Source organism: Oryzias latipes, chromosome 20 (genome assembly GCF_053564925.1).
Source record: "Oryzias latipes strain Hd-rR chromosome 20, Olatipes_Hd-rR_3.1".
Classification (NCBI taxonomy): Eukaryota; Metazoa; Chordata; class Actinopteri; order Beloniformes; family Adrianichthyidae; genus Oryzias; species Oryzias latipes.
This window is the reverse complement of record NC_136256.1, coordinates 16,348,048-16,360,749: the sequence shown is the minus strand read 5'-3', so window position 1 is coordinate 16,360,749 and position 12,702 is coordinate 16,348,048. Positions and strand designations below refer to the sequence as shown.

The 12,702-nt window shown below is 37.6% G+C and overlaps 1 protein-coding gene across 1 annotated transcript in view; it reads left to right on the top strand.

Annotated features, from left to right (window-relative positions):
* The first annotated feature begins 1,256 nt into the window (after window positions 1-1,256).
* Window positions 1,257-12,702, top strand: part of LOC101156047 (receptor activity-modifying protein 3) — a 34,262-nt gene continuing 22,816 nt past the window's right edge. The window contains exon 1 of the mRNA XM_004080950.5: window positions 1,257-1,623. Within this exon, the coding sequence (XP_004080998.1) occupies window positions 1,572-1,623 (52 nt within the window). The 5' untranslated portion in view covers window positions 1,257-1,571. The remainder of the gene's footprint in view (window positions 1,624-12,702) is intronic.

The window sequence follows — 12,702 nt, the reverse complement described above, 5'->3', positions numbered from 1 at the left end:
TGGTACAGTGAGGAGGTAAAAACGCTTATTTATTTATATAACCGCACAATGGACTGGTGACCTGTCCAGAGCGTACCCCACCTTCGGCCAACAATGGCTAGGATAGGCTCCAGCAACCCCCAAAAGCGATTTAGTGGCTTTGGAAATTGGATTGTTAAATGAACGATTTACATCAGAAAAGATCGACAGAACTGTGCTTTTTTCTTCTTTTATTTTATTTATTGTACTTGTTAGCTTGTTTCAGCCAATATTAAAACTAAAAGGGACGTGCAAAAGCAATATATACATAATGCGTGTAACAAACCAGCGGAAAAAAACAAAACAAAAAAAAAACCAGTAGAAATATTTAAAAACAAATACATTGATTTTTTTAATATCTATCTTTTATGTAAACATAAAAAAACAACAGTTTTTAAGGTGGACTTAGGTAAATTGTTGAACTTCTATTTCCAATGCAAATTGTGTTAAAAATGGTAATGATATTTTTAAACAAATACATAAAATTGTTTTTTTAATTATTACTATATTGATATTTTCTATGTCTATTTTTTAGGTAAATTAAAAACAAACAAACCGTTTTTTAAGCCCGACCTTAAGTGAAATGTAATACTGGCATGGAATTCATATTTCACGTTCAAAATAGTTTGAAAAAATAGTTCAAGAAAATTGTAAACAAATGAACTAATTGATTTCTAATTTTTTTCAGTTAAAAAATCCTTTATGTCATTGCTTTCATATGAAATTATTGGAACCAGCAAAGTGATTTGATGCATTTTTGCATAAATAGACATCTATACATTTATAAATGAATAAACATTTTTGCAATTCACATATTTATGTGTTATCTGTTAATTGAATATTTTAGGGGAAAAATAGACTGACAATGTCTTTTTAAATTAATAAATAAGTCATTTACCTTGAAACGTAGATAAGAAAATGATTAACATGTTTTGCAATTCAGTTTCAAGTGGTGCAGTCTAAAGATCGCCACATGGTGGCAGGGTTGTTACATAAAAAACTAGTTTGAATCCGGTTCATTACATCTTTGATATTAGGCACATTTCGGAATTATTGTTTGACATTTTCAAGAAAATCTGGTATAAAATTATCTAAACTATTAATTAAAATGTGATTAAATAAAGTAAATGTTAGAAAACATGCTGAGTTTAGCTCTTTAGTGGTAAAAATCTACAGAAATTCTTCTTTTTCCCCCTCTTTGTTCCCCCCCTAAATGGTAAACCTCCATGTTTGTCCCGAGAGTTAAATGTTGGATGCATCTTGACAATTGTGGAGGGACTCCCCCCTCCCACATCCCCTGCCTCCCTGCTGAAGGATGCAGGACGGTCCTGAGCTCTGACTCCTGTCAGCTTCGCGCAGAGAAGCAGCCGCGATCGCAGCGGAGCTGTGGATCCATCTCCATGCTCATGAGCCGCTAAAACCTCCTGTCTCAGGTTAAAATGAAGGACCGCTTTCAGTCGGGATAAAGTCAGCGATGGCTCGCTTTAAGGGGGGATTTTCCCGGATCTGCCGATGAGGTTTCATTCTCAGTCCGACCGGATTCTCCCAGCGTGATGGATACTAATGAACTGCCAGTGTTTAAACTTTTTTTTGTTGGGCTTTTTGGTGAGTATTTTTTTTTTCTTAAAAAAAAGCGCTTTAAAAACCAAGACTCCAAGTTGTCAGTTTGAGCTATAATGAGTCACAAATCCAAATCTGTTCACATTTGTTTCACTTCACCAGCTGATCAGATTTGTCTTTTTGCATTTTTCATCCTTTAACACATTTTTTCTGCACCGCCCAGCCTCTATAAATAGTGAGTTATCAGCAACAGCAGTTTTCTTTGACAGAGCGTGCACTCATTGAGGGTTTACATTGTGGTTTCATGCCCCAGTGGACCCTTCTGACCGGGATCCAGTGGGAAAATCTGAATCTGGCTCACTAATCAGGTTTACAACTGTTTCTGATTTAGGAATGACTTTTGCTAGCCAGACCAATGGTCAAAGCATGAATTTTTACAGCCTCTCGTTATCTTTAGATGCCCCATCATGGCCTGTGAGTGTGGCAGAGGTCTTATCAGTGGGGTGAGGGGCTCTGGGAAAGCAGATGATGGTCGGTCTCTGCACCATCTGGTTTTGGTCTGATTGAAAATGGTTGGCTTCCTCCAGCTGACAAGCCAGGTGGGAGTCTCAGTGTGAGGTTCTGTGACTGTTTTCTCTGGGAAAAGCAGCATCCTGGCAGAGGTGTTTGTGTTGTATCTGCAACAGCATCTGACCCAGCCAGACTACTGTCACAACATGTTACAAAAAATCAAAACACCCGAGATTGTTCAGACCTGACGGTGTGGTCGGTTGCTGAGTGATGAAATGAAGCGCTGCATGCTTGAAATGAAATAAAGGAATAGATGGTGGAGAGAAAGAGCAAAGCATGACCTTCGCAGGACACGTTTGTTTCGCAGCTGAGGCAAGAGATGATGCAAGACATTTGTATGTGTTCATCACGGGGGGAAAATTGCAAAAGCTCTTAGAGTTTAAACAGGGGATGTACAAATATTGAAATTCAGCTCCATGATAAATGGAGTTGGCCACACAGACGACACATGAATTTAAAACTTATATCTGCAGTTTTGTTTATTTATCCTATATGTCATATAAAGAAGTAGTGCTATCATGGTTTGGGCCCCGTGTTGCTTTGTTTTACAAAAAAAAAGAAAAGAAAAAAAGAACTTAAATTTAAAATGTTAGAGAACATACCCGAAGTGTACATTTACCCAAATGACATTTGTCCTTTTTTATTGTTACAAATTGTTGACTGGCTGATAAAAAACATATCTTCTTTTTTTGGAAACAATCAAAATTGCATTAAATGAATAGAAAAAAATATTTACAGTTAATGCATTTTGGCCCCAAGGTTTTGTTTTTGTCAGACAACATTTAAGGTAACTCACATTGGTCGCTTCCACCATGATGCATTCCTGGCCTCAATATGTATCTGAGAAGGTAATTTAGTGTCGCTTTTTCTACTTTTCCTTTCACATGTGTCTGTTTGGTCTGCTTTGTTCGGTAAAAAGCTGTGTGCAATTTGCACAAACAGACTCTGGTAATTCTAAAACCAGGGGTTGGATTCACTGGCTGTGGTTTACTACCAGACTGATGGAAGGGCTTTGCACTTTTGCAAAAAAGTGGCATAGCTGAAATAGAGATGTATCAAGGTAAAGAAAGTGTATGTTCATATACTATGGTCAAAGGACCAAAAAGATAGCTCACCTTCTTCTTCCTGCATTTTTCTGTCCTGTTTCGGTTGCTCAGAAACCCGCAGCTATGGTAACTTTTGGATTTTTTCAAGCTAAAGTGTTAACATTTAAAAAACTAAAATTAAACAAATAAAGATTTAAATGTTTTCTGCATTCCCAGCCCCTTTACACAGAGTCCGAAGGATCCTTGTACCTTTGGTCCTCAACACAGAAAACAGCAAAAAACAAAGCAAAATAGGGAGGGGTGGAGGAATCCTGCAACAGGACATGCTACTGTAAATGTTCCTTTAAATAGAGAAAAAAGTTAAAGACGGCAAACAAAAAATAGATATCAGCAAAAATATATAGCTGCAGTCACTAATTTGAATTTCAAGAATCTTTATCTTATGTCCAAAATAGAACAGAGTAAGATTTTTCAAGCAACAACAAAAAAGAAACAATCCCAATGTTGTTTATTTAAGCAAATCTGGCAACCCAGTTTGATCTAAAAGGACAAATTACACTCTATATGTGGAATTACTGAATTTGAGGTGTATTAGCTAATTCTGCAAACTCTAAATATAACCATAAATGTGAAGATCAGCAATAACATGACATTAAATTTCAATATGCGCAATAGTTTAGAAACCTCCACCAAAGAAATTGCATCCCTTGCAGAGAAAACAATGGCTTCTGCTGCTCTTCTGCTTAAAGCATTTAGCACAGACATCCCTAAAAATGTATTTTTCACCACAGAAGTTTGTCTGAAATGATAACTTTATACCCTGAGCATGTTTTTATCGGGATTCTCATTCTTAGTCGGTTGAAAAAAAAAAAGGAGTTGGCAGCACAGGTGACATGTGATAGCGTTTGTGGGGATGGGGTAGTTTTCACATCAAGATCCTCAAAGAGCGCTCACAGAGAGAAGGAGGTTATCTCAAGGGGACTCGTGCTGCGTTGTTGCTTGTCAGTTTGGACCTTTGCGGTCGATCCTGTACAATTTCAGGTCTTTTGCTGTCTGACGGAAAACGAGAGACTCCCCATGAAGCATCTACTCCCTCATGTAAACAGTGTGCTGCTTTTGGGAAGGAAATCGCCCTGGGAGGGAGGGAGGTTGTTCTGCTCCTCAAACACCTGAAAAAACAGAGCTGTAGAAATGCTTATGAGTTCTATTTATAAAGTTCTATTTATTGCCCTTTGGTGAACAAATACTTTTTATGTTTTGGTTCAGTTTCAGTGACAGAAAAATTACATTATATAGGTGTAACCCATAAAAGAGCTGGGATGATGACATTTGACTGGATGTACTTAAATAACTGTATTTGAAGCAGGTTCAAAATAAAAATTATCAGTAAAGCAAAACACTAAACTGTAGTAATTTGGCCGTCAAACATGATCACTCAAAAAAAATAAATAATAAAATCACATCACTTTATTACTGTTTAAGATCCAATCCAATGGAAATCTGTTTTAGGGTTTTTTTATCGTGTGGGATGGGGCTGGAACCAGAAGCAGGACAGAAACGGAAGATGGACGAAAGAATGGTCTTTTTTGAGTTCGCAGAAGTGGTGGAGGGTTCTGACTTGAAATGCACGTGGCTTAGTGGGTGATGAAACGGATGAGCTGCTGGTCTGGTCGAAGCTGAGATGACTGAAGAGTGGAGCCTTGATTGGTGTCCCGTTGGATGACTAGTGGTCGACAGTGGTGGAGATGAAGCTCGTAGTAATTCCTGAAGGGGCAAAACGGAGAGTGGGTCAGTGTGGAGGTGAAAAATGTGGCACAGCTTGGCTTGAGAGCTTAGCATGAGTCAGTTACTCAACCGCAGGAAGCAGACAGACTGACGTGAGGAGTCCAGATAAAGGCTGCAGGCTGATGAGCTGATAGGTCACAGGGAATTTTTCTCATGATGGATGAGATATATATATAAACATTATGCTCAAAATGATATTTCTGAGCATTTATTTGCTCACATCCTTGTGAATCAGTGGGAAAAAGATTGTCTCTGTGTTGAAGAAAATCTCCTGGGTGGAACACGAGCTTCCTGCTCCGCTCCATTCTGATGCATCCACTTGCAAACTAATAGATCCATGTACGTCTTAGTTTTCCTCGTCTGAGCTGGTATCTGGCTCCAAACTGCACGGCTAGATTGCTCCAATATTTCTTACCATTTTTGCTGTACCGATAAAGTTAGATTGGGGTGTGAGGGGCCATAAGTGAATGCTTTTGCTTGGAATATGCTGCAGAAAGACTGGAAACTAACTGAACTGGTATCTTTAAATGTTTTTAAGAAAAAGCTCAAAGCATCAGAGACTGAAAAAATAATGTGCAACTGTTTTTTATGATGTATGTGGTTTTAATAATGTTTGCTTTCATGTATTCTTTGTATTGAAATGTGCTGCCTTTGGCCAGGACTCCCTTGGAAAACAACAGTACCGGTCACAACTCAGAGGCTAATTTCTGATGAACTAACCCAGAAACTATGTCTCAGCAACACAGGTGCTTTGATATTGTCAAAAAACAGCATAATCATAATTAAAGTGTTTTTTAAAATAACTCTAAAGATGATCGGAGTGAGTTCAAATTATAAATAAATCAAAAGTTACACCCATTTTTTGATACTTTTCTTCTGGATTCTGGTTTTCTTTTTTGTAAAAAAAAATTAATTTTGCCCTAAGTTGTTCATCAGAAGTCATATTTAACCTTTGGCCCTGATCACATGAGGCACTTCTATTGCTAATTTCTTTTACTAACCTTGTTTTAATATAAAAACATATTATTAGAAAAAATTTGCTCTGGATATACAATTTTTAAAGCTACATTAAATGAGGAAAAGTACATTTTGTGATATTTTCCTTTTGTGTTTGACCTGCTTCTTTATCTGCAGTGTTATCAATATGCAAAATTGTGATTTAAAAGAAATGTAGGAATTCTATTTTGTAAATAACATTAAGAGAAGACATAAGTAGCAAATCGGCCTATGAAGGCAAAAGTGTTTCCACTGTTTCAATGCACAAAATGTAAAAGTAGGTGAAGGCTGAGAAAACTCCTTTGAGACTGACTCACAGGTTGACTCATCACGATACCACTGAATGTAATATATTACATAAAGCCATTCTTTTCATTTTTATAAAAAAAATATCTGATTGAAAATTTCATAATTATTAAAAAATAGCAACAAAGAAAAGAAACGTGATCATAAGATAAAAACATTATTACTACTAAAATATCAAGGTGGATCTCATTCAGCGCTTTGTGGTGTCAGCTTCAGTGATTTGAGTATCTCCAAACTAATAGTAAAAACTGCAGACAGAGAACTGGTCTGTATTCATAAATAGTACTATCCGTCCCAGTCTTCCTCCTGAGGAATTTCTCAGGTTCTCACTCATAATAATAATAAAATAATAATAATAATGGATGCAGACAGAGCATGTAATAATTGCTTATGATAAAATTTTACACATCTCCAAATGTAAATGTATAAAAAATAAGATTTTACTGCTAGAAAAAGGGTTTTAGGTTCTTGCTATATTTCCTGAAAACAATGTCAGTTTTTTGTTATTTTTTAAAAATTCTTTTCAAAACTGACAAAGTTTTGGTTTTACTTTTGAGAAATTTGCAAACGTGGCGAACGTCTTGATGAATGCCTAAAATGTCACACTTTTACTTGTTTTGGACCCTATTGGTTCTCTTAACAGGTATTGAAGAGCTCCTCTGGCTTTTCAGAATCAAATTTTCACCAACAGGACATTTCAAAACGTCTTTTTTTAGGGTAATTTTTTAGATTTAAAATAGGGAACACATAGCCTTAAGCCTTAGTCACAACGGCTCTTACAGGTGGATATTGGCTGTCTGCCAGTGAAAAGTGGGCAAACTTGCACGGGACCCTCAAGAAATATCAAGGTCGTAGATCGCTCGGTGAGCCTGTAGAGCAAAAATGTTGATGAGCAATTTTTTACGGGCATGCTGCAGGCAACAGGTCATAGCAAATACTCAAACAACACAAAAGGGTAATAAGTAAGTGTGAAGTAGTGTGTCACATGGATTTTTCATTTTTTTCTAACATACCCCAAGTCCTGTGTACTGCACAAGAAGCCCAGTAGTGATGTTCAAATGAAAGGTGTGCTGTTCTTGTGTGCAGCCTGCCTGTTAGAAGTGAGGAAATTAGACAATCTTGGCGTAGTTTGAGTGGACATCCTACGGGCACTTAAGTATCACACCCCGTGGTCAGTAAGGAGCCAGTACTCACACCTTACTGGTGACCAGAGTGTAGCATATCCGACAACATGACTGATACACCGTAAATGCAACTTACATTAAATAGCCTTCTGAATACTTCACTACACAATCTACACTACACAAGCTTCAAAGGACCTGCTAGACACACCTGCGCTCACCTTCAGATGCAGCCACATCTCTCTATGACCCTCAAAGAGCCTGGACAACCCAAAAAACAAAGTACCCATGGGTGCATGTGACTGAGGCTTTAGACACGGTTTGATTGGCTCAACATCAACCTTTAAAGTCTTGTTGCCCTCAGGTACAGATTCCTGTGATAATTTGACCTGGATTTCTGAGATTCTTCACGTTGCAAAATATGTGCATTTATTGAACGAGACACATCAAGGTTTACTTGCAAGGGTTTTCAAGTGGACTAAACTCTGCTGGTTTACTCCCCAGCACAGTTCAGTTAAGGACTCACACCTGTCCAATGAAACATACTGCCTGAGAAAATGCATGTTCGTTCTGCTCAAACAACTGGTTGAAATGATCAGGATGACATCAAACTCTGAAATCCTGAGTGGTTTGCGTTCTTTTGCCTCTCTTAGCAGAGCACGTCTTGAAATGTGACTAATATTCTGATGCTGAACCAGAAGCCTGCTACTCCCACGTGTGCTGCCCAACACGGAGGCAGGACTATCTGGAGTTCAAAGATCTGTCAAAGCGGTTGTTGTAAGCAAGGCTTTGGTTTTTACAGGTCAGCGTGGTAACGAGTCGGTAACAGTATTACAGGTGAACTTAGGGGAGCTCGGCAGCATGGGAGATTTGTTAAAAGCATTATGAATCTTTCAGATCCCTGTAAAAGATTCATGCTGCAGAGGTGGTGTGAACTTTGTCTGTGCTCATCCTGCACGCATGGCAGCCTACTTTTGGAATGCACTGTAGTTAATGTTGATGTGTTTTCACCTAAGTCAAGCACAAACCCCCCAAAAAATGATAAAAGGCTTAAGTGAATAAACATTTATTTATTAAGCTTATTCACAGAAAGTACAAGTATTTTTTCAATGTGTAGTGATTCCTTCATTAGTGGAGAAAACAAACCATTAAATTATACTTTTAATGAGTAAAAAATAGTTCAGGGGCTCCAGTAATTAAACAAAAAGTCTTCAGTTCTCTGCATCTGCCTGCAGCGCGCCAAGATGCAACAAATTTCGTTTTGTTGCACCAAAATGCGACATGTAAGTTGGTTCTGCAGCATTAAATTCTTACAAAAAAGACATATGTTTTAAAAGGAGCAACAAAGAGCAGAAGTGAGGCGATATTATTCTGACAGTATGATAATTTCTGTCAGACGGCAGTCTTTTTTGTCCGATTTCTGGTTACAATACATAACATTTGCAAAACAGAAAAAAACACATTAATATTTACGGGCTAGATCTGTTGTTAAAGCCTTAGTCACAATTGCCCTTTACTGGTGGATACGGGCTGTCTGTGGGCAAAAGATGGTCAAACATGTATGGCAAACAAAGTGGCCCACACAAAAAAGCAAGGTTATAGACCTGTGATGTCATAGTCTGGTAAGCTCCAGGGCTGAGCGAGCCATGGAGCAAAAATGTTCCCACTTTTGGTACGGGCATACTGTGGATGACAGGTTGTAGCAAACGCTTATACAACACGAAAGGGTGAGTAAGGAGGAAGTAGGTGAGATGCCGGCGTGTTGTAGAGATTTTTCATTTTATCAAGACGTCAAAACATATATCAGACTATGTTGTTATACATTTGCAAAAAAAATCGAAATAATTAAATAAAAAAAATCCACATTTATATAATCCATGCCATGAAAATAAAATAAAAACAAAAGATGCATTTATCCTAAAGCACTTTAAGTCATTATAATCAAGTATAATTATTGCATTGAGTGGTATGACTGATTTCTGCCTCTTGTGATTGAAAATGTGGACAACTCACAATTAATAAAGCATATGCATGGTAAAGGCATGCAAAGTTTTGTTTGAATTACATTTATAAATAAAGCTTATAACAGATTTTGGATGAAAACAGATGACTGATTATCTAAGGTATGTAAAATGATAATCCCAACAATCTGTTCAGATTGCACAGTTAGCTGCTTTTGGTAATCTTATTGTTTCAAAACTAGTTGAACTTAAGTTCTCCAAAAAACGAGAATCAGCTTTTCCTATTGTTTCTGAACCAACCTTTCTCATTGGTATCTTCATCAAGTCAAATGCTTTGGAATGCAATGAACGAGTCCCCCTTGTGCTGCAGCAGCTCTTGATTGCACTCACGTGACAAATGCAAAAGATGAGATGTGTGGGTGTTGGAGCTCCAGACTTAATTAAAGCCTCATTTTATGGATGAAAGGAAAAAGTGATGGAGAAAAGCTCCGTTGCTGCTGCAGAGTTAATAAAAAAATCACATTGAAATGGACAAAATGATTAGTTGTTCACCTCAATTTAGTCAATTCAACTCATTCATGTGTTGACATTGCTTTGGAGTTTTATGGAGAATTGTTGGATAATGCAGTGTAAGGTGAGTGAACATTGAGTCTACCAGAAAACTCCTTCCTTTTATTGCTGGAATAAATTCAGTTCAGGTTACCAGAAGTGCGTAAGGCATCTGAAAAAAAGGGACAATCCTTAGGGGATAGAGGAGTGTGAGATGGGTGAATAATGTGGTAATAAATAACGCATACCTGAGGTTATTTTACTTTCAGATATGCAGTGTCAGATCCCATTTCTTTATTATGCTTTAAAAAAATCTCATACACTACTTTTAATAGGAGAACCAGTATGATTTTAATGTTTTTTAGCAAAATATCTTGAATATTTACAATAGGCATGGTCATGTCTGTGGTAAAGCTGTACTTTTCCAGCCACACTGTGTTACACAGTTTTTGTTTCATGCCCGCCAAAACTCAGATGTGTCAATTTACCAATGATAACCCAATCAAACATCAAGCAAAACCTTTTTTTAACTTTAAAATATCCAGGTGATTTTGCAGAATTTACAGAAAAACCTTAATGTAGATGTTTTTCCCCCAAACAACTCCAAAAGGGCTGAAAAGTAATTTCATTTGTATGGTACCCCATAAGGCTGCACGGTGGAGCAGTGGTTAGCGTTCTCGCCTCACATTGAGAAGGTAAGAAGGCTGGTTTGAATCCCAGTTGGACGTTTGATCTGTCAATCAAACGTTTTGAACATCTGATGCAAGACTACATATATTTATTATTGGTCAGTTTATAACTTACAATAAAGAAAGAAAAATCCTAAAAAAAAAAGATTATTAAGAAGTTATTGAAAAAATGAAACAGAGCAAGAATAGTTATTCTGACAAATAGAATGACTGCATAATAGCTGTTTATTTCTCTATAGAAGTGTATGGGATTTTAGTTTCTTTGGTTTCAGGTACTTCCTATTTGGAACATAAGTGGGGAGGGGTCACTCACTCCAGTTCTCATATACAGTCAATGGTTATAAAACACGGAGTGGTACTTTGGGGGTAAAGCATTAAAAATAGGACTCAACCTCCATGTTGGTTTAACCAAGTGGACCAGGTTCACATAAAGGCTCTGTTTTATACCTACTGCACATCGTTGTGCTTGGAACCATCACAAAAACTCACAAATACACCAATTTTAGGGCTTCTACAGCGTTTGTTGCTTTATTAATAATGATCATCAACCTTTTAAAACCTTGTTGGACAGCTACTGTCATAAAAAATACATAAACAAAACAGGAGCTGCACAACCCAATCGTCACAATAACAAAAAAAGGTCGAATAAATACAGTACAACAAAGTGAGTTCACGCTTCAGTCCTGAGAGGCAAAACTGGTTACCTCATCATTAAGGGACACCTGAAAGCGCCTAATAAAACAGCTTCACCCCATCAACCCTTGGACTAAATCAAAACAGTCAGTTTAAATCTTAAATTTGTTGTTTCACATGAAATGCCATGCTTTTTTTTTCTCCTGCCCCCCCATCCGATGTTGTGCCTGATTGGCTGAGTTTTCTTCTACTCCCTGACAAACAAACAAGCAGCTCTGTGCTTTAAAATATGTGTTAAATCCTCAAGGCACAAATCTATGTTTATTGTATTTCTTAAAGTACATCTTGATTAGATTTAATTAAGAGGAAAATAATGCATTTCTTCTTTAGAACCTTCCAAAGTATTGCACCTGAGGGTGATGATTAATACTCAAGGCTCATTGGTATTCAGTATTTGTCACATCGGTTGTTCGGTTGTGCTATTCACATCACCCAAAGGGATCCGTTCATGCATTCATTCATTTAGGCTTTTAGAAGATACATAAAAGGAAGACTAAGACCTACACAGCCAAAAAAGACTTTACTATTTTTTTCCCCTAAGAAAATCCATCCTATTCAAATCTGAAATTATAGCTTTTACTTGGCCTAGCAACGATTTCTCTTTTCAGGAAAAACTGAAACACATTTGAAAAAATACAAACCTACAATTTTATTTTGCTTTTTGTTGGATTTAAATGTTCCACTGGAGCTTGGTCTGGGTTTTAGCAGAAAAAAGGGGCAAGAGGGGCTTATTTAGTTTCTTTTGTACTTTCAAATTAAAAGCTTCTTTCCAATTTGGGGAAACTCTATAGAAGTTTGAATGCAGTTGGCAATAATACTCCCTTTCCAGTTGATTATTTTCCTCATGAGGAAGAGCATGTGAGCTGATTGTGTTAGCACAGAGCCACTGCGTCCAGGTTTCTTATCTTCCCCCAACAGTCGAAGCAGAAAGCCGTCTGTTCTCAATAAATGCAGCGCTTTTGTTCTGAAAAAAATAAAATAAAATCCCCCAAATTTCTTTAATCAAAATCTTTTGTTTAGACAACAGGCAGGCCCAATGTTTCTTGGTACAACAACGTCGATGGCTCACAGACACATGGGCTGGCTCCACGGCGGAACATTCTGCTGATGCTTGCCTGTAATTTTCCCCTCCACATGGTAAATGGATTGTATTTGTATAAAGTCATCCCAAAAGCCTGCCATGATGCCTCTCTTTCACCCACGACAAACCCCTGCACCACCTCAGCTGCTGTCATCCTTCATCCACAGATTGCCAGAGTTTAAAAAGCGCATTCCTCTCCCCCTATCATCCTATCATGGGTTTTCTCTTCTGGCACTTTATTTCTGTCCATCTCCGTCATGGTCATCCAGTAGTCCACTATTTTTCCTTCCCCTCTTCCTGCTTTTGTTTGCCAAGTACCCAGAGTCC